The sequence below is a fragment of the Hydra viridissima genome, unplaced genomic scaffold (genome assembly GCF_058129835.1).
Source record: "Hydra viridissima isolate aposymbiotic clone 2 unplaced genomic scaffold, HvirCarnegie_v1 scaffold_1, whole genome shotgun sequence".
Taxonomy (NCBI): Eukaryota; Metazoa; Cnidaria; class Hydrozoa; order Anthoathecata; family Hydridae; genus Hydra; species Hydra viridissima.
In genome coordinates this window covers 35,496,903-35,524,428 of record NW_028324300.1, presented here as the reverse complement: position 1 = coordinate 35,524,428, position 27,526 = coordinate 35,496,903, and the positions used below count along the sequence as shown (strand labels likewise).

The following is a 27,526-nucleotide window of genomic DNA, read 5'->3' as shown; positions in this document are numbered from 1 at the left end:
AGAACTGATATAACTGCCAGCTTTAGAGCGTGGGTATATTGTAATTGTTGATCGATTTCTAGAATTTTTCCAAGTTTCTTGATAACGCTTGCACCATCAGTTGTAGTACCAATGATATCATCCTCAAGGTTTATTTCAAAGTTGTAGAGTCTTTCTTTTAGAAGTGAAACGCACTTTTCTGCTGGAATAGACCCTAAAATGCAAATCAAAACTAAGTTCCAATAGCTTTTCAACTTATGTACATTCACATTCATATATCTGAAGTTTCCAAAAGAAGTCCAGTCATCAGGTGTTAAGGAAAATTTAGAGCCTCTTGAAGTTTAATCAATTATTTCCTTTATAACTTGCTTTTTAATCTGCTCGTAGTAGTCTAATACCATTTTTCTGATAGTATTACGTGATTTTGGGACATTTTTATATCCTCGTGCAACTAACCCGGCTCGTATATCAATGGAATTACAAATTGTACTAAATGATATACCATCTTTTGCTGCCATACGCGCCAACACTTCAGATAAATTTTTCTCTTTTTCGATGTTGTAGAAAAATAGTTCGTGATTTTCGGTTTTTTATTTTGAGGTTCTCCTTCTAAATCTTTTGAACTTGAAGCTCTTGGTACTTGCGATTGCAATGTTACTTTAAGTTTATGTTTAGACAGTAAATGGGAATGTAGACCTTTTGGTGAACCACCAGTAATTTTCAATGTTTTTTGCATGTACTAACTTTGCACATATCAGATTTTGAATTGTGCTATCAGATTTGTGCTATTATCTCCATATCAGATTTCTGCTATTGAATTCAGCGTAGCTCGTCATGATATTTACTTAAGTTCAATTTTTTTTAAAATTCTAAAGTTCTTAAATTATTTCAACTTACGTTACTTTATCAAATCTTTAGTTCTAACTGAATTTGTTACTGTGAAAATGATTATCACTTTGAATAACTGCAAAAAAAGCTTATTTACTTAAAAAACCTTCTGTATTTTGAAAACTTCATTAATTTAAACCGTTGTTGAAAAATTTTTGAGAATCACGCATAGATTTCGTCACATAAGAATTGTAGGGTTCTATCTAATTTTTGCTGTTGTGAGAATTTAACTTTCAATTTTTCTTAGTTAATATTTTTATTCCTGTCATTTTTTATAACTTCAACTATAACTATTTTTTTATTTTGCTTCATAATTAAATCGATAATATTATTTATAAATATTTTAAATTTTTTGTTTTTTATTATTATAAACTGTTAATTAAAACTAAACCATTGCAAAGAGAATACAGACTAATAAACTTTAAGATTAATAAACTAAGACTAATAAACTTTAAGATTGATTTAAGTTAATAATTCTTGCGTGATACTTTAGAACTTCAAACCTTGTCCATATAGGTAGATATGATCCTTAGGACACTAAATTTATACTCGTCATACCCTTTAAAAGATGTCTTTTAAATACTTTAATTGTTTTCTTTAAAGGTTCTAACCAAAGCTAATGTGTTTTGTGTACAAAGAAACCCAATGGCAAATAATTTTAGCAGTTGATTAGCAAAAGAATTTTTTCCCCAGGCGTTCCAAATGGGTCCTCTTTAGATTACGCTATAATGAGTAATAGTCTCAGTTTCCATCTAATATTTATTTTACTAACCTGCAAGAATATTTCAGCAGACGAAGACCCTTTATGATATCAAAATCACTTTTTAAAAGTTAACATTAGAAATTAGTGAATTTGTTTATAGAATTAATCATAAGCTCTAGAAATAAACTTTCATGGCATGATTTTTTAGGCGTTAAAAAAGTACGAAGGTTTTCATGGATAATTTTGTGAGAATAAAGTATTTTGATAATAACAAACTTGTTGAAACATGCATTCCAAGGTAAAAGTTTAATTTAAAATTCTAACTGAAACTCAATCTATGATGTAAAGTGTTTTTGGATCATTTATTGAGTTTTCATTAAGATGAAAACTCAATAAATGATGTAAAGATACTGAACATTTGTGTTTCTGTCCAGAAAGACCTTATGGGACAATATTATGAAAAGCTACACTGGGTTGAATTATTTTACATACCAAGATGAAGAAGGCGACCTTGTTATGGTATTCAAGCTATTTGTTTTTGATATTTTTAACATTTTAAAGTTTACACATCAAAGTTGTGTAGTAAGCAGCATTTATTTTATTTCTAACAGAAGCTTTAAAAAATGACCTTAAAGATGTTTTTTCAACAGTGTTAGTATGAATACAGTGAAATGAAGATAAAAAATTACTTGAAGGATAACGTTAGTTAATGCTTATGAAATCCAAAATCATAAGAAGTTCAATGATTTTTTTGTTGTCTTGTGGTAAATTTGAAAAAAACAAACAAGCCGTAAGAATGAACTAAATTCTGCTTAGATTTTTGTGATTTTCATCAGTATCAGTATCAGGATCAGTAAGTTAAGCAATAGCTAAGACTTTGTGTCAAGCAAAATTGTTATGGTCTTGTTAATAGTCAATTCGTCTAAATGGTGTAGACAGAAAAAGTTTCAAAGGTTTCTTGCTACCATATGTTCTAGAAAGTCACAAACATCACTTCTGGAGCTCAAGTTTGATGTAGTATCAACACATACAACATTTTTCTTTAATTTTAGGTTAATCAGCAGTTTTGGTGACTGTCTTAAATGATTTTACCATCCCCTGTGTTGTAAACTCTGTTTTCCTCACACTTTTGTTATGATATTTTGTTATGATTTTTTTCTTTACCAAGCCTTTTCACTTTAATGAGCACTTCCCTGATCATTTAAAAACAGCTTATCTTTGCCAAACTTAATGGATCTGCATTTTTCTGTAAAAATGCTTCTGCATTTTTCTGATAAGACTGTATTTCTTAGCTTTTGATGTAAACCTATTGACTAGTGCTTTGCTGCAAATGAAAATCAATTCTTTGTATATGAAAAGTTTGGTGAAATAGAAAATTCAAAATTAGCCATTTTCAATAATGGCTATACTTCAGTATACAGTGCCTATTTTCTAATGCTTATAGTTATAAGCAAGTAAACAAGAATAACATTAGTGTGTTTCATTAAGTAATTACATTAGGCAACAAATTTTCATGAAATTTCAATTTCATTTGAAGTTTTGATGTTTCTAGATAAATTTTTGCATGCTAATTCTGAAAATCACTTCAGTTTTTGTATAGTTATAATGGTTGTGGAGATAAGCAATATGTAGTGTGTTCCAGCTGATTCCATTGGTAGAAAACAAAAATACTATATACAGTACTGTAAATAAGTTTTAACCCACCATAAGTTTACAATTATTTTTGATTTTATCGGAAAAATATGAAGGACTTATGAAGTATAAAAAAATCAGGTTTATAGACATATTATAAATAAAAATATCTAGAAATAATTTGATAAAATATGATACAAAAAGAAAGAAGTGAATCTCCTGGGAATTGATTCATACAAATTTGTAATGAAATTTTGTGGAATATTGGCCCACTCTCTTTTTAATATTCGAAAACATTCTTCAACATTTTTGGGGTTATATTCAGCCTTTTTTTTATCCAAATAATCCCAAACATGTTCAATAATGTTCAAATCTGGACTTTGAGGAGGCCAGTTCATTACTTCAAGAACTCCCTCCTCACACATGTCCTGTAAATATTTTCAGTCCACTCGGGACTGAAAATATTTACAGGACATGTGTGAGGAGGGAGTTCTTGAAAATACAACCCCAAACTAAAGCAGAACCTCCCCCATGCTTGATTGTTGGATGTAGGGAATCAGGGCGATAAACCTCTCCTACCCTTCTTCTTACATACTGTCGTCTTCTGCTACTGAACAATTCAAATTTTGATTCATCTGTGTATAGTACACGGTTTAATATTCCTTGCGTGCAATTATTATGCTGTTTTGCATATTTAAGTCTTTTTTCTTTATTGCCACAACATAGTAAAGACTTTTGAACTGCAACACACCCTCTTAACCCAGCTTTTAGCAAATGTCGTTGAATGCAAGATGAGGAAACATTTGTCCCAGTTGCAGCCTGAATGTCTTGGGCTAGTTCACTGGAGGTTTTTTTCCAATTTCGCAGAGACACATTTTTAAAATACTTTATGTCATGTTTTGTAAGCTTTGAAGGTCTTCCACTTTGAATTTTATCCTCAAGAGATCCTGTGTTCTTTAATTTTTTTATAATTTTTCTAATGTTTGTCCTTGAATATTTTGTTTTTCGGACAATTTGTTGTTGAGAATAACCTTCTTCATGAGGCACGATAATTTTTTTACGTTCCAGTAGTGGAATTTTACCCATTTTATTACTTAAATAACAATAAAAATAATAATACAAAAGAAAAAAAAAAAAAAAGCATAAATTAGAAGAAGTTTCGCTCTTAGAAAAACAAAAAACAATATTAAACACACAGTATCTATGAAATATCTTTGTAAACTGTACTATCATCTTATATGAAGCCTTCACAGCAATAAACAAAAATGAAAGAGCAAACTAAAAATAAAGGAGCTGATATGAATTGGGTTTAGATCAGCATACAATAAAAATAAACACGTTAGATAACTAAATACAAAATCTTTGTAAAATTTTGATAAATATTGCTTTTGTTTGTTAAAGTAATGTTTAGTATTGTTTGAAGTTAGACATTATTTTATATAAAAAAATAATCGGAAGCTATTATTCAAAATCTGTTAAAAAAACATGAGTTTTAGTAAGTGGGCTAAAACTTATTCACAGTACTGTATATTAAAATAGACAAACTGCAATTAGGATTTATTTACAATTAGTTAGAAGTTAAACTTACACGCTAGAATAAAATATAACATGAGTTAACATGTTATATTATGTTCTAGTGTGTAACATGTAAAAACTCACAAAAGATAAAAATGATCTAATGTGCATTCAAAAGTTGCAAATGGCATCCTTTTCTTGTTGCCTCTTAACCATCCTTCGATTATTGGTTTGCAACAGCCACAGATAATACGAGGAGCCCAGGATTTATCTTGGTCTTTAATAAACATCCCAAAATACTTCTAATAAGCTTGGTAATACTTTGTATCCCTTGAAATTTCACATTTCACCTGACCAAGTCCAATATAACATCCACAAATGTAGTAAAAACAGTTTACTGGTAATTTACAATTTCTAGAAGCCATTATAATAAGTAATTTAATATTTTTTTTAGTAAAAAAATAGGAAAGAAAAAGTAATCACTATATAATTACAATAAAGAAAAAAAAATCATTCACTTGAACAAGCTAAATGCCTAAAGCAACATGAAAATAAACTTTACCATTAATTTGTCATGGTCAAATGAAAAAAACATTAAATAATAAATTGAAACCATTTTTTGTTGCCTAGTGTTATTTGTAATCTAATACAGAAAAGTTCATACTTTCTATTGCTGTTGTCATAAATATCTCAATTTACCCAAATATTTTTGTGAAGCCCAAATATTTTTTGATTATAAAACATTTGGGGCATACTTTAAAATTGAAAAAGTAACAGATGGCACTCAAATCACTGTTTTATGCATGACATTTACAATATATAAAAATTTTGTAAATGTTTCTAAGTTGTTTAAAGCTCAAAGCATTCACAATTAATCATATTAAATCATATTGATTTATTTTAGATTTGTAATATGCATGGTTTTTAATTCCATATTACATCTTTATTGCCATAAGTTTATGCTGCAGTAGTAATAACAGCTGTAATAACAGTAATAATATTAACAGTAATGGTGTTAAACTTAATGTATACAATAATAAAATAATACAATAAATATAATACAACAAAAATTAATTTCCTTATGCTATTCCCTAGTGTATTCGCTTATTCTTAATCTCTTTGAAGGGATCAACAGAACCTGAGTGGACTGCTGCTATGTCAGTAGTCAGTAAATGCAAGTCATGTATTTGTATTCATCCAAAAAACATTGATATACTTGAGCAAGGTGGTCAGTTAGTTTTTCAATATTCAACAAAATCCTGTTGCAGTGAAGAAAATGTTGAGACAAGTTGCTGGTATATTTCCTGTTTTCTGTCTAGTTTATTTTGTGTTCTGATTTTGAAATTCGCCATTTTGATACCTGTTTTTTTTTAGTGTTGATTCAGTGTGCAAAAGTGTAAAAAGCTTGTATGTTCATGATCCATTAAATTATACTCCTGTGTAAGTATAGAGTTTTTTAAAATGTACTGTGAATTTGATTTGTTTTGTGATAATTCTTTAAAAAAAAAAATAAACTTAAATATTTTAAGTCTATAATCAATTGTTTTTCACAACTTAATGTTATTATGTACTAAAACAAGTTGGTAAGGTGCATTTTTAAAATTCTGCACAATATTTACTTAATATAGCAAATTTTTTTTTTTTTATAGAGTAAATCCAACTCTTGACCAATACAAATATTCTGGAGAGGCTCTACGAGCAGTTGAGTTGCCTTTAGGAGCGTTAGGTAATTTTTGATTTTTGATCTTATTTTAATCTTATTTTAACATTAATGGTATTTAATTTAAGTTTGCTGATTTATAAACGATTTTGTAAGAGATTAAGTTATTTGCTGATTTATAAACGATTTTGTAAGAGTTTAAGTTATTCTCTTTGTAAAGACTTAAATAAAATTTAAAGGAGGTGGGTGTATTGCAATTGGAGGTGATGGTGGGTTGAGACAGTGGCAAATAAATAATAGAGTTGCGCATGATGCTCATGCTCCCAATTCTTTCTTCGCTATCAAGTTAGTAAGCTTTTTTTTTTGTGTGTGTTTCTTTTTTCTTGTGTTGCAAAACTTTTTAGAGACAAATTTAAAAAAATAAAACAAGTACTTTGGTTTGATTTTTGTGAGGATAGGACTAGCCTAAATATTTATTCAAAAAGTTTATATAGAAAAAATTTTAACTTTTTTCCCTATAAAAGAAATAAACAAAGCAATAAAATAATCAAAAGTTTATGTATTATACTTTATTTTTTAATATTAACAAGCATTCATATTTTGATATAAAGTTGCAAAATGTTAAAAAAGAAGTATTGCTATGATTACTAATTTGTTAATTTTAGAGTTGGTAACTCTGCTTTAGTATTACAGTCAGATGAACTTTACGATGACTCCAAGTTTCAGCCCTCACCATACATTACTGATCACTGTAAGAGTTTTGTTTTAATGTTGATTGAATTGTATTGCATTTAGATATATGTTAACTAATATTTAAACACTTCTTTAGTGATACCAAGTGCTTCAAAAGAGTTGCTCAAAGAGTTACCTGGTGTAAAGTCCATTGAGGTGACTGCAAAGTTTCCTGTTGTTGAAGGTATTAGATTGTTCAGACTTCAGGGGACCAGTTTTCTTTAATGAATTGAGTTTAGAAACTACTTTGTTTTATATTCTGAAAGGAACAATTTGATTTTCTGTAACTGAATTGTCATTTCTTTGATCTTTTCAATATGTTGTAACAGTGTAAAATGTCACAAAGAAAAAAAATGATTTCTTAACCATTTTATGAAATGCAGATTGTTTTAGTTTGTTTTTTTGGCATTCTGTTGTTGCTGATTTTGGTGCAGGTTTAATCCCGAACTGTCAACATATTAAAATGCTGTTACATTGGAAATGAAATGATAACTTTGACAGATTTCTGTATTAAATTTCAGTTGATTATACTGATGCTAAACTAGAAGGCTTCACAGTTCACTTAGAAGCATACAGTCCAAAAGTGCCTTTAAATTCAATTGCAAGTGCAGCTCCTGTCATTGTTTTTGAGTTTCATGTAGGAAATGAAACAAAGGAAGATGCACAGGTGAAGTAAATTAAGCTTTTTACCTGCTAAAAGTTTCTTATTTCATCAATTTTAATCTTTGATTTAAAAAGTAGCATAACTTTAAGATGCATTTTAAATAAATTGAAATAGAAATACAGAGGTATTTAAGTGATATAACAGATTTATCTGTGATTAGGTTTTGTAATAAATTTTTTAAAGAACTTTTATCTATTTTTTGTTATAAGATATGTTTGATGTTTATAATATCGTATATATTGATTTGTTAATCCATTTGGAATTGACCCTCCTTTTTTTGATTGAAAAAATTAGTTTAATGTTTAAACCAATTTTCTGAGTTGAGGTGTATTTTCTACAAATAAACATCGTCTTTTTTTATGTTCCTAAAGAATGTTTTTGATTTATTTACTATGGTTTAAAGACTTTTAACGCTGATACATATACTAGTATATGCAGTATAAAAATGTATATGTAGTATATGTAATATAAAAATGGAATGTTTCTTTGACTTTGAGGTTTTTATTTTATTTTGGTTTGCATAATTTTTAATTCATATTTATTTTCTTTTATTTCATTTGACTCTAAGATTTAAAGTTTATTTTACAAATGTTTAATATGATATCTAGTAGCTTCACTTTATAATCTCATCTCAAGAATACCATTTTTAAAATGTTTTTTTGGTAATTTATCAATTTATTGCGTTTATTTTAAATTTCAGGTCTCACTGTTAGCAAGTCTTCAAAATATTGCTGGATGGAATTGTTATTCACCAGTAGTTAATCAAGGTATTATTTTTCTTTTATGATTCATTTGCAGTCACTAAAATAGTGGTTACTTGAAAGTTTTCACTTTATTCTTTTTCTTTTATTATAAAAATATCTCTAAAGTTATAATTTTTTTTAACTCATATAAGTTCTGAATATTTCTCTCCAATTCTTTTAACAGTTACCAAGTATAATTCATAGTTGCTATTTAAAGTACAGTATATTGAGATATGCAAGTTTGTTGCAAAAAAGTTTGCCAGCAATTACTTTATGAGCATTTTGTGCTCATAAAGTTGCAGGTTAAAATCAAAAATGTTCATAAAAAGAAAAATAATATTTTGTCAGATTTCCATTCATTTCTTAAACTACCAGCAGTTGCTGTGATACAGTAATTGAACAATTTTTTTCAGCATTTTTTACATTCAACGGAATGAATTATTTGTTAAGTTGGACTAAATCACTCTCTTATTACGAAACAATTCCTTCCTCTAATGTCTTACATCAAAGCATTATTATTCTTTATTCAAATTTCCTATTGTACTCTCGACATTTTCTGACTGATCATTCTTAATAATTTTTCCATCTGTAATTTTAAGATAACTTTTGAGACTTGTTGAACCTTTTGACAGCCTAATCACACTTAATCACACTTAATCTAGACTAATCTGAAGATTGTGATGGTCGTTTAAGAACTTCATTAATGTTTTCTAACAACCAACAGCTTAACACTTGGTTATCACTTAACACTTTGTGCAGTGTGCTCTCATTGTCATGCTATAAACTAAAATTTGATTCAATTTTCAATTCATAAGACAAGATTTAGTTGATTGCTGCAATGTTTTTTGCAGAAGTCTTAAGATTTACAATGACTTCTTAAATTATAGAGTTTCATACTTAGCAATTGACTTTTAATGGTTGGCCTGTCTCTGCATGTATATTTGGTCAATCTTAAATTGTATGGCTTTTCTATAAGCAGGAGTTTTACTTCCAAAGTTTTACTCACTGGTCTTCTTTCACAGATTTTTCTTTGTTTAAAAAAAAGAAAAATATTTCAAAACTCTGAAGAGAAAGGGGAATGTTTAGTACTTTTCTCTAGGTTTTCCTCTTATTTGATGAAGTTGGTTCTAAGGGTCTGCGTCTCGGAATCGTTTTCTCGAAATGAACCGGGAAATGCGTAACGAGACGAGAAATTTCCCGGAAAAAAATAACGAGACAAAGGAAACGATTATCCCGGAATAAAGTTATAAATCGGGACATAAATTTTTTCTCGGAATTTAAAAACTGTGTCCCGGATAATTATGAAACGTTACGAGACAGAGCAATTATATTTACAAGATATCTAACGCGCGCTTTCGCAGTGAAGAAAGTTTTTTGCCAACCAAGTTTGTTTTGCCAGCCAGAAATGACGCAATCATAAAAACAAAGCTAAACAAGGACTTATTAATTGTCCAGTTTAAATTAAGCGGGTTTAAAAACTTTAAAATCTTGCTTCCCTTTTTCTTACGGACTTTTTTTGAAGTTAGACATCTAGTTAATACATATCATTGAGACATAGATATTTATATCTATTTGCCTCAATTATATATTAATGCCATATCCATGCCATAACGATTCGAGACGTGGCATAACGATACGAGACATTCTATTAAGATACGTGACAAAACAAGACATGTCACAACGATTCGAGACATACGAGACATTCCGAACGCGTGGATTAAGGATGAACAAGTTAAATCCTTGATTATTAATGGGCAGTTGGGCAGATTTGGTTACATTTGGCTGCCATGACAACTTGGCAGTAACATTAAGGGCCAGACTTGGCCTTTTCATAAGTGTTTTCACAAGTGTACACATAAACACATAAGTGTTTTCACAAATTTTCATACGTGTTTCAGTAATTGTATGGCTGGCAGAATAAATTTGCTGTTAAAAAATGCAAATCATTCACAACAAAAACAATAGCATTTACAAAAGTTTTTCAATAACCAAAAACTTTAAACTTATATATTATAACTCTTTTTATATATTAGTGAAATTTAATGCTAAAAGCATCAAAGTGTCTTTCTTGGACCATCTGTGCACTAAAGCAGGTATAAATATTTGATATTTTTTGATAATAAAAGAAAAACAGAGACATCAAATAATATAAGGCATACCAATTTTGAATGTTATGCATATTTTAATTTAAAAAAAAATAATTTTGTGAAATTAGTGAGTTACTAAATTAGTATAGTAAAGTTGAACTGTCGTTGGTTGAATTGTCCTAACTTTTTGGGCCCGCGTAACATAGTTTCATTTTTCGGGAAATGGCAAGGCTATACCAGTACTCTCTGGAGAGTTGGCACTTCAACATTTTGCTCCTGGATTTTAATTTATTCTTTAAATTTTTAGTGAGACTTTTACATCCGGCGCTGTCTGAGTATAGTCAAAGTCAAATTGTCAATCAGTCTGCAAGATGCCACGAAGCAAAGGTCATATCTGGAAATTTTATGAGGAGCAAAAAACAGACGAAACCCATGGTGACCGTGGTATAAGCCAGGCCAATGGTAGGTGCAAGCTTTGTGGCAAAATTTACAAGGTCAATGATGGTAACACATCTGGCATGCGTAAGCATCTACTTCATGTCCATCTTCGTGAGTTTAAAGAGCTGGAGAAACATAAAGCCGTCCACAAGAGAGATTCTGATTTGGCCTCCTTAGACGAACTTGAAAATATCTATAATGAAGATGAGACTAATGAGCCACAAAGAGGTGAGTTAAAAGTGTAAAATGAAGTTGCTTGTAGCAACTTTATTTTAAAAAGATGTTGCAATGATTTTTTTAAACTCTTTATTGAAATAAACGTTTTTGTGTATTGTCTTTTTAATCCCAAAAGAAAAAACCTCTTTTTATGACTTATTTTAATAAGTTAATACTCAATTTATACCCCAAATTAATAAATTAGCAATCAGACCGCACAAATTTTTTTTTTTACCTCAGCATAACGATACTTAGCAATACTAAACTATTTTAAGATTTTTTCCAGGCGAAAAATTTCCTCAAGTTCTCAACCGCTCCATTAAGAAAAGAAGACTTTCCATGCCTGATTGTCTTATTGAGCGCAAGTCAAGCCAGGCAAGACTGAGTCAGCGTCTGAAGTACAAATCCAGAGATCCAAAGCAACTTCGAGGCGACTTGGAAATTATGAAACTTCTGGCAAGAATGAATCTTCCATTCAGCTTTGTTGAGGCAAAACCTTTCAAGGAGTTTATGCACTACTTAGATCCAAAGCTGAAAATCAAGGCTGCCACAACTTATTCTAGATACAAGCTGCCTTTGTTGTATGACAATGTCAAGACGGCTGTGGATAAAGTTTTGGAAACTGATCTACTGGAAAGTCCGGGAATGGCTCTGAGCACGGACATTTGGACTTCAAGGAACTTTGATCCATACCAATCATTGTCTGTTCATTACATTGACAAGGAGTGGACCCTGAACAAGTTTGTCGTTTCTGTCAGTCCGTTCAGTGAGAGGCACACAGCAAACAACATCGCCAAAAAGATCGACAAGTAAGTTAAATTACAAAATGTACTTTTTTACATGAGTTAAGTTAATTGTGTTCAACAGTTAAAGTGATATGCCTGATTTCGCCATTATGCACGTTTATAATCAGTGCAAAGGAAAGTTAGTTATTTTAGTGTTTGTATTAGACATAAATTACCATACTGTGACAATACTAGACATTTCAGTTTGCCGTAATTTTTTGTTACTTTTTTTAGGGTTGTTGCCGATCTACCTGCATCAGGAGCTGTTTCAGTTGTCGTAACTCATGACAATGCTGCCAATGTCAAAGCTGCAATTCCAAAGTGCACCTTTACTGATGAGTCTTTGCTTTGTGTGGACCATACCTTGAATTTGCCCACCAAGGACACTGTCGATGCCACCACAACAGTAGATCATGCAATCCCTTGTGCTCAAAGGCTAGCAGAAAAGACGCACAAGAGTCATTTGGCGAATGAAAGAATCAAGGCCGAAATTGCAGCTATGAACAGGGACATTCGTCTTTCCATGGAAACCGATTCAAAGGAAAATGTTACAGAGTTGGTCTACAAAAAGTTCATCACTGCCAACAACACTCGCTGGAATTCTACATACATGTGTGTGCAGAGTGTCTTTGACATGAAAGAACCTCTTTTGGCAATAAAAGCAAGGCCAGGCATTGACCCAGCAGATGTTGCATCTCTTGTCCCCACTGAATTGGAGTTTAAAATCTTTGAGGAACTGTTACCTACTCTCAAACTGTTGGCAAAGACATCTGAGAGACTTAGTGCAGATAAAAAGCCAAGTCTACACATCGTTGTTGGTGGTCTCCACAATTTACAGCACCACATCAACAGGGTTGAATTGATCAAGGATGATTTGTCAGACACAAGCAAATCTTTTTTAAGAACTTTTTCAGCCAAGCTTGATAAAAGGTTTCCCAATGCTGGCGCTCATACCATGTTTCTTGGTGTTGGTCATCTCCTTAATCCTTACTACAAGGGTGTAGCATCCAAAAAATTTGGAACCTATGATAAAACCTACAAGTACTTGGTTGAAAACCACACCAATCATCGTGAATGGCTCAACAAAATCATGGATCAACCAACGGCCACTGCAAACTTGGAGGAGGAAACAGATTCGTTGGCTCAAGACGTGATTGAATTTCATTCTCAACACACAGCAATTTTGGACAAGTCCGACATTGCCAAGGAATAGGATGTCTACAAGAACATGCATCCCTGGCCAATGAAAGAGGCCCAGGAAAATGTTCTTGGGTTTTGGAAAAAACATGAAATGACTTTACCTCTTTTGGCTGAAGCAGCACGGCGTTACCTGGCAATTCCAGCATCTTCGGCCACTTCCGAGAGGGCCTTCTCTGCAGGAGGAAACATAGTCACTCACAAAAGGACCAAGCTTCAGCCGGAAAATGTTGAAAAGTTGCTCTATATCCAACAGAACTATGACTTTGTTCAAATCAAGTCCTGGAAACTGACCTCAGAAGATGACAAAGATCCTGGTAGGGCATTCACAAAAATTCTAAAGAGAGATCTTAACTTTATTTTTGCCTTTAGTAAAATCTTAAATTTTGCCACATCCATTTATTGCTTCTATGTTTCTTGTTTTAACTTTAAACTTTTAAATTCTTTTCAACTGATGCACCTTCAACTAGTGACACAAGTAAATGAATTGTTTGACAAAGTTTGTAATTAAAAACTTTTATTTATTGCCAATAAAATTTAGTTAATGTGCATTACAGTACAGCAATCACAAATAAAATAAATGAAACACATGCAAATTTTCATTTCAATTTTTATTTGTCTTGTTAAGCCTCGGTAAATATAAAGTAACCAAAACAGTTGTAATGGCCAAGCCCCCCAGCAGAATACTAAATTTCACATTAAGGATTAACTAGTATGTCTCGTTATGTCTCGTTATGTCCTGTTTAAAAGATGTAAATTCCGGGAAATTGTGAAGCTTCTATTTTGTCCGGGACATCTCGTCTCGTCTCGGTATCGTCCCGGATTTCGAGTGAAAATTGAAAATTGTCTCGATATTTATCGCTAATCGGGACAGAGCTTTTAGGATTGTCTTGTCTCGTCTCGATTTAAAAAAATAACGAGACGCAGACCCTTAGTTGGTTCATAATAAATGCAAGAATATTACTTAAATATTCACAATTGATTAAGCATAGTTTTAACACTACTTAATGCACTTTTTTCATAAATCTGCCAATTTTTACTATTTTATTATACACCATTTCACCAAGTTACTTTACCAAAATAAAAAAAAGATACAATATATTCAAAACATAAGCATTTAATTCAAATACTTTTACATAAGTATTTTATTTCAAACATAAGCGTTTCATTCAAAGTAAATTAGAAATTTAGTCTTTGCTTTAAAGTTTGTTTTTTCTTGTGACTGCACAGACTTGGATGGTATAATGAAGGTACTAGTTAATCAACAATTTATTTCATTAAATGGCATAAATAGATAAAGATGCATATATAAGTTGATCTGTTATAAAAAGTTTTTCTAGTTTAGTTGTTTAAATTTTCTAAACTGTTGTTGCATTTAGGGGTGGGAGTTAAGGTTAGTTTTAGTCTAACTAAAATTAGTCGACTAACTTTTTAGTCTAACTAAGTTTAGTCAACTAATTTCTTAGTCTAACTAAATTTGGTCGACTAACTTTTTTAGTCTAACTAAATTTAGTTGACTAAAACAAGATTTATTGCTAAAAAAAACTATACCATGAAGTTATATGAACATAATATGAATTATGACAAATAAATCAATTTAAAGACATCAAAATCTAATGTTTTGTACATAATGTAATTTGTGACAATTAGGTAATAAAATTGTTTTGTTTGTACCTAGTGTTGCCCCAAACTTTCTTTTATTGAATTAAATAAAAATTGGTTTGTTAGCAGAATAACTCCGTCAAAAACAGCTGATATTTTATACAGAAAACATGATTAGTTATTAGCATTTTAATAATAATTTTTAAAAAAAAAACAAAATTGAGAGTTGAACAAGATAAATGTTCAATTACACAATATAGAAATAATAAAAAAAAATTAATTGCCTAACTATTTCAATCTTATTGTTGTTATTATAAATATCTGCATTTTTATGAGTGTAGAACGAAATAAATTAGGTATTATTACCTCAAAAAATCATTTCAGGTATTATATAAAGGAAATCCAAAAATGCTTCTGCACATAACACACCTTTCAAAAACATGGCACCATTTTTTTTTTATAAATTGATTTCACATGTGTTTTATAATTTGTAATTCACTTTAATTAGAAATTAAAAAATCCAGATCTGAACCGCTTTTCATTGGAATTTAAAACAAGTACTTAGTAATAACGGGGGACTAATTAGATAAGTTTTATTACAAAATTCCAAGTGTATATGTTGCAAACCTTTCTTCAAAAACCTGAAAAACTCTGAAAATCAAACCTTGAAACAGATGCCCTGCAGATGTAAATTGTAACTTACAGCAATTTGTAATTAAAAACATGGCGCTCAAACCACTTCAAAACTAACTCATAACAAGATTTTAAAATAGTATTTTTTGGGTAACACTAACAATATATTTTTTGCAAACTAAAAATTTAGTAGACTAAATTTAAACTAAAAAGTTAGTCAACTAAATTCACTTAGACTACAAAGTTAGTTGACTAATATTAGTTACGCTAAAATGTCAGTCAACTAACTTTAGTTATACTAAAAATGTAGTCGACTAATTTTAGTTAGGCTAAATTCTTAGTCGACAAGTTTTAGTTAGACTAAAAAGTTAGTTGACTAATTTTAGTTCGACTAAAAGTTTAGTTGACTAATTTTAGTTAGACTAAAAAGTTAGTCGACTAAATCTAGTAAGACTAAAAAGTTATTTGACTAATTTTAGTTAGACTAAAAAGTTAGTCGACTAAATCTAATAAGTCTAAAAAGTTAGTTGACTAATTTTAGTTAGACTAAAAGTTTAGTCAACTAGTTTTAGTTACGCTAAAAAGTTACGGCTTTTTTTAGTTAAGTTAGTTACAATTTTTCATTTTGGTCACAACACTAGTTACAATATCACTTCAGAAACACTAAATAAGTGAATTACTTTTTAGACTGATACACAGTCTCTAAAAAGTTATCTGATTTTAATTATAGTTGCTCTTCTTACCCCCCTTTATCATTTTAGAGTCTACCCACCAAAATTTTAATAAGTTTGCCTTCTAAAACAACCCTATGTTCAAACCTTTTTTTTAGGTCTAGAAATGGAATGTTTATTTTCTTTTCAAAACTTTAACTTTTTGACTTAATAAAGTTTATTTTGTTGATCAAAGATTTTATTATTTTAGTTTTGATCGTCATATTTCTTTAGTTCAAAATGAGAACTATGGTGGTAATGTGAATTCCTTATACACTGTTGGGTGAGAACTTTTTTGGTATAATTTTAAATAGATATTATAGAAACAGTGAAAGGAGTGTTAGCAAGATATTTTCATAAAATTAATAGTTGTTTGAAATCTGTGTATTATACCTTAATATATATAGCTAATTGATGAACATAGGGAAAACAATGGCAAAATTTTTGTATATTTTAAGTTTAGTTATCTTATGGTGCCACTGGGGGGGGGGGGGGGGCAATTAGTTTGAAATTTTATTTATTCAAATATTATTTACTACTAGATACACAATCAATCTGAGATTTTATTATTTAACTTCTATTTACTATTGTGTATACAATCAATCTGAAACTTTATTTATTTAAATACTTTGATTATTGGGTATAATCAGTTTAAAATACTATTTACTAATAAGTGCACAATCTAACTAAAATTTAACTTTTTTACAATATTAAACTAATCTGGAACTTACATCAAAGTGTTAACTAACACAGGTTAACATATTTTTTTAGCTTTTTTAAGTTTAAGAGTTCTTTTTTCTATCTTTTTTTTTGCTGATTTAAAAAATGTCAACTTTTTTCCTTCAACGTTAAGTATTTATTCTATAGCATCCCCTTTTTTTATGATGTAAAGTATAAAAAAATGGCTAACTCAAGTCCTATATTCCTCTCCACCATATCCTAATAATTTGATGAAACCCCTCATCCTGTCAATACATATGCCACTAAGATAAGCAGAAAATTTTCTAAGGTGGCTGTTGAGAAAATGAACCATACTCAATTTGTACCCCAATTGATGATATTTTTCAAGCACTAATTCAATGCTTGTAATTTTCTGCTTTTGTAATCTCCAAAGAGTTTTTCATGACAACCTAAAAGATTTCCTCTTTTTTTTTTCTCTGTGTCAGTTATGAGCTGTGAGTTTTACATTAGTTTCCAGATTATTGGTCCATTAAAAACACCAGCTTTTAATGGACAAATAATCTGAAAACTAGGTTGTTTTATGACATTTGTTTTACAAGAATCAGCCTTAACTTTTTTTGATTTTTTGCTCAGAATGTTTTTTCTTAGGTTTGCTATACTATGGTCACAAAAAATACAGATATCTTGTATAATCTCTCTGTTGATTGAAAGTTTGATGATCCACACAATTGATCTTCAAATCATTTGTGTTCAAACATCTTAGTAAATTAAGTGCTCTTTTTATGTTTTTGTATACCTTTTTGAAATGCACACAGTAATTAATAGGAATTCTACCAAATAAATTTCCATAATGGAATAACACACTTTATGCTCTTCTTTCAACTATCTATAAACAACCACCATTCATTTGGAAAGTGCTGTTTAACTCCCATTGAATCCAAAAGTCTTAGCTTATCAAAAAATTGGACATAATGTTTGTTAGTTGCAAAGAGTCAAACATGTGAATATTGTATGACTTCATAGGCAGATATGATTACTTAAAAGTTTAACTAAAATTATCTCTTTATACAGCTCAAACATTTTCTTTCTTACTTTACAGAGTAATAAACTCAAATTACCTTTATTCTTTCCTTAAAATAGCAAAAAAAAACAAAAAAACAGGAAGGTTATATTTTGATCTGTAATTGCTAGTTATAGGAATATGGGGTGCAAAATCATTTGAATTCAATAAGTTTATTTATTTGCTTGATTTGATTATTTAATACTGAATAAATCAGTACTGATCATATTTTATGATATTTATAATATGATTTTATGATATTTATATTTACAATTATTTTACTGATATTTTTTGTGGTAATAATAATGATATTGACTAAATCTTACAGCAATATATTCCTTACAATTTAATTCTGTTTTACAACAAATACATGCGAGGGGATTGTCAAAGTCTATAATAACTCTCATTAAGGTGATTAACTTTTTTTCTTTAAAAAACTCTGATTACAAAATAGAAAAATTTAAAACACAGGCGTATGATGACCATTATTCTAGTTTATAAGGTTTTTATAAATGGCCAACCTTTATGTTTATAGATCTATGTATGGTATTGATATGAATAATCCAACCTTGAAAGAGCTTGAAGCCTTTAATGGGCATGTTGCAATAATAGGTTTGTTTGAAGACAACTACTTGTTGAATAGCATATTTTTAGGTTAATAATAGCAAAAAGCTGTTTGTTTAAAACATTCTTTTTTTAATATATAGCTTTAAGTCAGCCTGGAGATGATATGTCTACAATGCTGCAATACAGTGATGTAAAAGATTTGTGGAATAGCTTTACCAAGTTTTCGACTTTGCCTGGTCAGGGAGAAGCTGGTTCATCAAAAGTATATTTCATAGTGTTAATTAGTTTGTAAAGATAGGTTTTGCTTATGAAAAAGTTTATGAGAAGTTCTTTTTACAGATGAAGTTTGAAGAAAATATGGTTATCAAATTGGATATTAATTTTTTATTTAGATGGGACAAACTTATAATGGAGCTGTAAATACTAGCAGAAAAATTCCTTCTGGCTCTTCATCTGTAAGTTTTCTGATAATAATTTTGTTTAAGTGTATATAAGAAATAGCTGCCACAAGTCTGGCTCTCACTAGGTTCTAAGATTTTGATAAATAAAAGTCTTTTCAATTCTCAATCATGTCAAAGTTTGAAAGCTGACCAATGTCATTATACTCCCATATTATTTGACATCAGCTCATATGAAATGACTTATGTGAAACGACTTTAAAGGTTGAAATAAGCACAATTTTTCTAGTTTTAGATCATATATTCACTGCTTTTAAATAAAATTGATGGTTTTCCTAAGTACTGTGAAGGGATCAAATGAAAGTAAATTATTTCATTTGATTTTGCACTTGTGGTCTGATATTTATCCATCTTGCTTTCTATGTTACTTTTCATATTGCTTTCCTAATGCTGCAAGCTGTAAGATCACAAGTAGGCCTAGTAAGACATTTTTTAAAACTGAGCGATTATTGCAATTCAAACAAACGTAACTCCCATTCATGCTCAAAAAATTGGTTAGAAAGTTTTTTTTTAACACCAAATAATTTGTTTTACAGTTAAGAAAAAAAGTTCTAGCTCTAACTTACCATCCATATTTAATTATCTATTTTTGATAAGGATTATGAGCCAAACATTCTTAATGTTTTGTTTCCAATAAATTCCAAGTGCAAAGTAAGTTTTTTTGATAATCTTGTGAAAACCAGGTGTTTAAAAATAAATGTTTTTGTTTCTAGGAAGTAAATGTTATTTACCAATTGCTTATGTTGTAGATGAACATAAATGATTATTGTGAATATAGGTTTAATTTTTTGTATTCAATTAGTTCAGAAAAAAAAAAAAAAAAAAAATTAACATTTTAAGTCAAAAAATTTTGGTGTTAATGTTATTTATGAATGATTACAAAAGATTTAGTAATAAATAGTTATACTCCCCTTGAATTTATCAAGATGTTTGTCAAATATAAAGGTTTTGACTCTACAACATGTCATGTTTCTTTTCTTAATAAAAATCTCAACCTGCTCTAAATAAATTTTCATTTTGTGAATGTCAATAGGTTGCTACATTACTGTTCAAGACAAATTGGTGTTAACGAACCACTTAAAGAATATACAGTAGTGGCCAAAAGTTAAAGACCACTCATTTTTTAGTTAGTTTCTTAATCTTTCAATTAAAATTAAGAAGATTCTAATTGACATATTAAATTTTTTTTTTTAATATCTTGTTAATTAAAACATACGGATTAAAGTGGTATAATTTTTTTAATCTAATTTTAATTAAATAGCGTTTAACTTATTAAAAAACTGATGAGTACTTATAAATCTTCTTTAAATAAGTTGGACAAAATTTAACGACCACTTTCAAATCTTTAATTTGCACTTATTAAAAATAATAATCCATTATTTTTTTTTAACTGTCTTAATTGCTTACTACGTTGGCTATAAAATAAAATGTCGAAACCTGAGTTTCGATATCAAATAAACATTTATTTTTTGAATTGCAATAAGGATATAAAAATATTGCAAAAATGCGTGCAAAGATCGAAGAAAAAGACAGATACGCGGCTCTTGTATTAAAAGAAGAAGGCTATAGCATCAGACAAATAGCAGAAAAGCTCGGAAGGTCTCACTCTTGCATTATTAACATAATTCAACGATAAAAAGAGACCCAGTCAATTAATGATCGTCATAGGACTGGACGCAATAAAATTTCAAATGACCGTGATGTTCGCTCGTTAGTGAGATTAATGAAAGAAAACAGACGAGCATCATCTACAGACTTGTCTACGAAATGGACACTGTCAAATGGTCTGAAAGCAAGCCCTAGAACTGTGCGAAGGGTCCTCCACAATTTAAATTATTTATGGCGTGCTGCTGCAAAAAAACCACGCTTAAATAAAAAACAAAAATTTGCCAGGAAAGAGTGGTGCAAACTACATAAAAATTGGTCAACAGATCAGTGGAGCCGTGTGGTCTTTAGTGATGAAATGAACGTTGAGGTAGACAACAGAAAAGGTGGCGTAATGTTGCGTAGACTTCCAAGCGAACGGTTCGATGAATCATGCATTTTGAAACGAACAAAACAAGGCAGTGGTTCAATAGGCATTTGGGCCTGTATGAGTGCCTATGGAGTTGGCGTTTTTCATTTATTCGATGGTAGACTCAACAAAGAAAGGTACATCGAAATTTTGGAAAACTCGCTTATTCCTAGCATTGATTTATGGCAGTTGCAAGATGGATTTATTTTCCAGCAAGATAATGCGTTGTGTCATAAAGCGCATGTTGTTAGCGATTGGTTCAATTCTAATAAAATTCAAGTGCTTCCATGGCCTGCCAATAGTCCAGACTTGAATCCAATAGAGAATTTATGGTCATGGCTTGATCAAAAGCTTGGTAAAGAACAACTTTACAATTTGGAAGATTTGAAATCTTCTATCTCTCATCATTTGAAAAATGTGCCTGATGAAGTAATCAAAACTTTAATGAATTCAATGCCAGAACGAGTACAAGAGTGCTTGAAAACAAATGGAGGAACAACACGTTTCTAAATTATTTTTTTACTGCTTTTTGTAATATTTTTGAAAATGGTCTTAAAATTTTGTCCAATTTTTTTTCCCATTTATATTTTTTACTAGTCAGTTTTTTAATTTTTTAACATTATTTTGTAAAAAAATTATAAATTCTTTTATAATAAATATAAAATACAATAAAAATTCTTTCTAAAAATGTTTTTCTTTTTTTGATACCTTTTTCCAAAATAAAATTATACTAAGGTTAAAAATAAATTTTGAAAAAAAAATGAGTGGTCTTTAATTTTTGGCCACCGCTGTATTTTACTCAAGGTTATTTTTAATAAAAAAGCCAGTTTTAATCTCTGTTTCAAATAACATAGGAAAGATGTCTTGAAGGATATAACATAGGAAAGATGTCTTGTCACTTTTTAGAGGTTGTATTTTAAAGTCCATTGCTAATTTCCTGAATATAGTTTCTTTGAATTTTTCAGATTTTTACATTCTTGCTGGCATGGCATTTTCCTAACAGGTTAGTAAAACTATTTTTTTTTGTTTGAAAGAGTGTAGGCCTGTTACTGTTTTTTTTTTTTTTTTTTTTTAAAGCAAAGATTGAATTTTTTTCACTTTCATCTGTTATAAACCGCTTTCATGGCTGTTTAGGTCATGAAAGTGGTTAGTTAAGCAATGCAATGCTGGAAAGTGTTTAGTATTAAAATTTTCTTACAAAGAAATTTTAGAAAGTTAGTTTTGATTTTCTGAAAGTTTCCATTATTGATTTGTGCCATTTTAACAAAAAGTAGTTCAGTTTTTCATTTTTAAAGATGGTAGAAATTCAGTTTATTTCATTAAATTTCATAGAATTTTGTAGCTTGTTTTTTCTTATTTTAGAATTGGTTTTCTCTAATTCTTTTGTTCTATTCTTTTCAATTTTATGTTTTCAGGTACAAAGACTGGAGCCCATTTGTCAGTATTCCAAAAACACCTATTTATGTTGGAAATCACTACTCCACTGTTTGGAAGACCGTTTCTGATGTAATGCATAAGTTTATTACATATATATATATATATATATATATATATATATATATATATATATATATATATATATATATATATATATATATATATATATATATACATATATATGTATATATATATATATATACACATATATATATATATATATATATATATATATATATATATATATATATATATATATATATATATATATATATATATACACACACACACAACTGCTCATGGAAGTTAGGACAATTGAGATTTTTTCAAAAAAGCAACATTAATATGTAATTACCTTATAGAATTTTTAATTTATATTAATAAAAATTATATTTTTTATACATTTTCAATATAAAATGTATTATTTGTCAGTTTTATGTAATAAAAATTTACAAAAACCATTAAAAACCATTAAACCGTCAAAAAAATCACCCTTTGCTTTAATAACTGCTTTAACCATTTTTGGCATTCTTTCAACTACTTTTCTAATTTTTTCTTTCTGAATATTATTCCATTCCATTTCTATAATATTCCATAAATGTGATTTTGATGTTGGACATACAGTTCTAATTTTTCTATCCAGTTCATCCCATAGTAACTCAATTGGGTTGAGGTCTGAACTTTGGGGAGGACAGGTCATTTCACGTAACACATTTTCATCTTTTTTTGATTCTAATTAATTTCTACATAATAATGCAGTATGTTTAAGGTCATTATCATGCATCAGAATAAAATTATCTCCAATTAATTGAAGTCCCAAAGGGATGGCACTTGTTTTCAGGGTATCTCTATAATGTTCTTTCCTCATTATACCATTGATTTTTCACAAATCTCCCACTCCATCAAGAGAGAAACAACCCCAAACTATCACAGAGCCTTCACCATGTTTTACTGTTGGAACCAAACATTGAGTTAGCATTTTTTCTTCAGCAGATCATCTAACATAAACTCTTCGCTTATTTCCAAAAACTTCAAGTTTTGACTCATCGGTCCAAAGTACTTCTTACCATTTGTCAATTGTCCAATTTTTGTGGAACTGTGCCCAACAGAATCCCTTCTGTCAATAACCTTTTTGTAGATATGGTTCTTGGATAGCAACACAGGCATGCAAGTTAACTTTTTGCAATCTTTGTTTGATTGTACTGACAGAAACTTTTTTTCTCAATCACAGTTGAAAATAGCTGTTATTTGTGGAGCAGTTAACATTCGATTATGTTTACTGATAACTTTTATACGTCAGCCATCAGTTTTTGTTGTTATGTGAGAAGAACCAGAACAATTTCTGTCTTCCAAACTTCCAGATTCTTGATATTGACGAATTGTTTAACTAACTGTTGATTTACTCAGATTTAATTTTTCAGCTATTTTTTTAACTGTATAATCTTCTTGAAGCAAAGTGAGTATTGCTGCCCTTTTTTCTACACTTATTGATTACCTTTAGGCATATTTTTTTCAATATTTTGAATTTACACTAAAAAAAGAAATTTTTATTTTACCTTTGAACTTCTGCATTTGAAATTTTTAAAACACTAACATAAAATACACAAAATGTCTGCATATAAAAACACAGTAAACAATAGAAATACTTGTTAAATGACAAACTTAAAAGATTTGAATTGATAATGTAAAATACAGTTTCATACGTGAATATGTTTCTGGGTTCTCTGTTTATTAATTTAAAATGATAAGACTTTTCCTTGTGTCAACAATTTATGTTATTTTGATATATTTACATTAAAATAACTTAACTTAGAATTTTTTTATACAAGTTTTATTTAATTTGATTTATTTTTATATAAACATACATTTTACTAATAAGTTAATAGTTTTATAACGTAATTATATTTTAACATTTTTCTTTTGAAAAAATGTTTTTTGTCCTTACTTCCATGAGCAGCACTGTATATATATATATATATATATATATATATATATATATATATATATATATATATATATATATATATATATATGCACATATATATATGTATATATGTATATATATATAAAAATATATTAAAATTTTTTTTTAAATCAAAGTTTTAAAATTTCAAGTTTTTTAATATTCAAATAAACGCTTGCTTTAGGTTTTAACTTACACAGTAAACAACTTAGTGTCACTTCGTAAATCTACTTATGATTTCCGTGATAGCATGTTTAACTCTACATTGCCTTGGCAGTTGATTGATAGCGCTGCTGGCAGAGTATCAGTTTTAAAGTAAAAATTCACTTTTTTATGTTCAAAAGTTATTGTTAAATTAAATTATTTATTGTTCTTTTTGTTATTGCTTTCCATTTGTACAATAGCAGGTTAACAGAGGTTAATTAACAAGAGAACATTTTATCAGTTTAAATCAAATTTGCACAATAATGATAACAATGTAGAAAATTAAGTAATTTTAGATTTATCATTAGCAGAATAACTTCAAAATATCAAAGAAGGTTGGGATTCGGGTGTAAGTTCGAAAAAAAATTAAAATGTTAAATGATATTCCTAAAGACCATTAAGTTTAACATTTAAAAGTTTGGGAAATAAGATAAGAATGGGAAATGACCATTTTGGTTGTCTTAAGTTTCATGTCCTTGCTTTTTGTTTTTCTATTTGCTAACATTTTGCAACTCATTTGTTTTTACTTTTAAATATTTAAAGCTGTAAACATTTATGTATAACTTTATTTTTATTTACTTTTAAAACTGTTTTTAGCTCTCCAACATACATGTGGCAAATGGATGGTTATATGTATGCATTTGAGGGTGAGTAAAAAGTTTATTAATTTTGATGTGTGTAACATTTACAAATCACTACACAAAATAGGCCAAAATATATTAACAATGGTTTTTGAATTATTTCTGTTTACAGGTTGCAGTAATTCATCTGGCTGCTGTCCGTTAAATTGCACTCATGTGTTAAACTTTGCAATGGCTCTTTCCTTGTAAGCTTTTAATTAGACTTATAGCTTTTAGTTATAGGTATCATTATTATTAAGGTTTTTATTGAAATCATTGTTAACATTACTATTAAGATTGTTTATAAGATTGTTATTAGGATCTTAATGAAGATTATTTTAAAGATCTTTATTAGTATTCTTATAAAGATTCCTATTAAGATGATTGTTAAAATCATCATTAGGATTAATATGAAGATCAGTATTTAAATTTTTTTTTTACATAGGTTAGATAAACATTAAAAATGTTTTATTAAGTTGGTTAAAAAAAGTCTGTTTTTTGTTTAGGCTTTATAGTATTTATGCTTGTTGCTCTATCTTTGTTGCTATTATTGTTATTATTTATGCTATATTTGTTTGTGTTACTTTTTATATTTGATATATTTGATAAACTTTGATGTGTTTTAATTATTTTAACATTTGATATATTTTGATACACACACACATACACATGCACACACACAGTTGCATTGAAAAGGTGTGCAGCTGATGTTAATAGCTATAAGAAATGCTAAGCAACATTTTCCTATGACACTTTAACATGCACAAATTGCCATTAAAGTTATATGAAAGGAGAAAATGACAGAAAGATTTATGAATAGTAACTTGTATTTATTTGTGAAAAAGCTTGATTGATAAAAATGTAGTTAGTTTTATTTATTTTCTAAACTTTTACAGCTTATTCCCCGACCTTGAACGGACAATGCGAGAAATTGATTTATTATACCAAATCACACCGCATGGAGTTATTCCAAGGTTGTTTTTAGATATAATAGTATGATAATCCTAACAATTGTTTTGTTCTTGTTTAAGCTTATAGTTTTTGTTTACTGAAAGTTGTTTTATTTTTTGCTAAAATAAATTTAAAATAACCAATTTAATGAAGCCGCACTCCATGTCCACTTGAGCTTCGAAGTCTTTGGACAACATGGGAAAATTACTCAACTGATCCTGCATCATGTATGATCTGTGTTGATGGAGAGTTAGGAACAGTACTTAAAACTTACAGAGAGGTTTAAAACACTTTTTGTTTGTCTTTTATTTTACTTTTTTAACTGAAAGAATTGAAAATTAAAAAAATAATTTTATCACATTTTTATTTGGATATTATCCCTAAGTTCTCACCTATAAGTGAGAACTTGAAATTTCAAGTTCTCACTTATAGGTGAGAACTTGAAATTAGAGTTACCTTCTAGATTCGTAACGGTGCTTCTAAGAGTTGGTTTAACACATTATGGAATCCAATTAAGTTACTTATGAATTATTGGCTTGATGTAATGGATACTGATAAAAATGGTATTTTTTTTGTTAATTTTAATTTAAAAATGTTTTTTTAAAAGAGCTGAAGCTTTAAAAAGTAGAACAATCCTATCATTTAGTGAATTAATAAACATTCACATAATGCATACAATTAAATTATTTGTTTACTTTTACAATGAAGATAGATTTACTAGAATAGCCTGAATTTTCATTTGAATATTTTAAAAATATCTTAAAGTAGGCATTTCACTTGTACTGGTCTAATGAATATTTTATGGGCTGAAGTGAATTATTCCTTCATCACCTTTTCATGGTTCACTCAAACATCTAATACTAGTTGAAGAACATTCATCAAGAGCATATTTATTAGCAGAAATCTCTTAAACAAATACAGTTTTAGGAGAATACTCAACAAACATAGAAATATCTATATCTATTTCATAGGTATAACTTTATTACTTGAAATTAATTTTTTAATGTCAAAGATAACGATAAATGATATCTGTTAATTATTACTTTGGTAACTTTTCTCTTTTTATGTTTGATGTTTGCAGAGCTAGAAACTTTGGTATTACTATAGTTTTTGATTCTTTTTGATTCTGTTTTTTACTTGTGTCATCAAGTATATTTTCTTAGTTATCCATTATCCTTTTCAGCTTTTGATTTTTAAAACCATTTTTGTTCTGTGAATGATTGAGGAAATTGCTGTAATAAATGCCTAAATAACTAAAACTGGACTAAAAGTAGTATAACAAGTCGAGATGTAATTGCAGGCAAATCTTATTGAAATGCTACTGCTGCAACCATCTTAAAATTATGATGTCTTGAAGCCAAAAAGGATCTTTTCCAAGCTGTCTCTT

The 27,526-nt window shown here is 29.0% G+C and overlaps 1 protein-coding gene across 1 annotated transcript in view; it reads left to right on the top strand.

Moving 5' to 3' along the window:
- The first annotated feature begins 1,602 nt into the window (after window positions 1-1,602).
- LOC145192566 (non-lysosomal glucosylceramidase-like) overlaps window positions 1,603-27,526 on the top strand; it is a 33,108-nt gene continuing 7,184 nt past the window's right edge. The window contains exons 1-22 of the mRNA XM_090075244.1: window positions 1,603-1,868; window positions 2,005-2,089; window positions 5,843-6,012; window positions 6,092-6,157; window positions 6,367-6,443; window positions 6,617-6,722; window positions 7,043-7,128; window positions 7,207-7,293; window positions 7,631-7,776; window positions 8,474-8,540; window positions 16,419-16,467; window positions 18,461-18,537; window positions 18,633-18,754; window positions 18,885-18,947; window positions 21,930-21,967; window positions 22,380-22,470; window positions 24,549-24,679; window positions 25,166-25,215; window positions 25,322-25,394; window positions 26,085-26,162; window positions 26,293-26,419; window positions 26,603-26,702. Of these exons, the coding sequence (XP_089931370.1) occupies window positions 1,804-1,868; window positions 2,005-2,089; window positions 5,843-6,012; window positions 6,092-6,157; window positions 6,367-6,443; window positions 6,617-6,722; window positions 7,043-7,128; window positions 7,207-7,293; window positions 7,631-7,776; window positions 8,474-8,540; window positions 16,419-16,467; window positions 18,461-18,537; window positions 18,633-18,754; window positions 18,885-18,947; window positions 21,930-21,967; window positions 22,380-22,470; window positions 24,549-24,679; window positions 25,166-25,215; window positions 25,322-25,394; window positions 26,085-26,162; window positions 26,293-26,419; window positions 26,603-26,702 (1,954 nt within the window). The 5' untranslated portion in view covers window positions 1,603-1,803. The remainder of the gene's footprint in view (window positions 1,869-2,004; window positions 2,090-5,842; window positions 6,013-6,091; window positions 6,158-6,366; window positions 6,444-6,616; window positions 6,723-7,042; window positions 7,129-7,206; window positions 7,294-7,630; window positions 7,777-8,473; window positions 8,541-16,418; window positions 16,468-18,460; window positions 18,538-18,632; window positions 18,755-18,884; window positions 18,948-21,929; window positions 21,968-22,379; window positions 22,471-24,548; window positions 24,680-25,165; window positions 25,216-25,321; window positions 25,395-26,084; window positions 26,163-26,292; window positions 26,420-26,602; window positions 26,703-27,526) is intronic.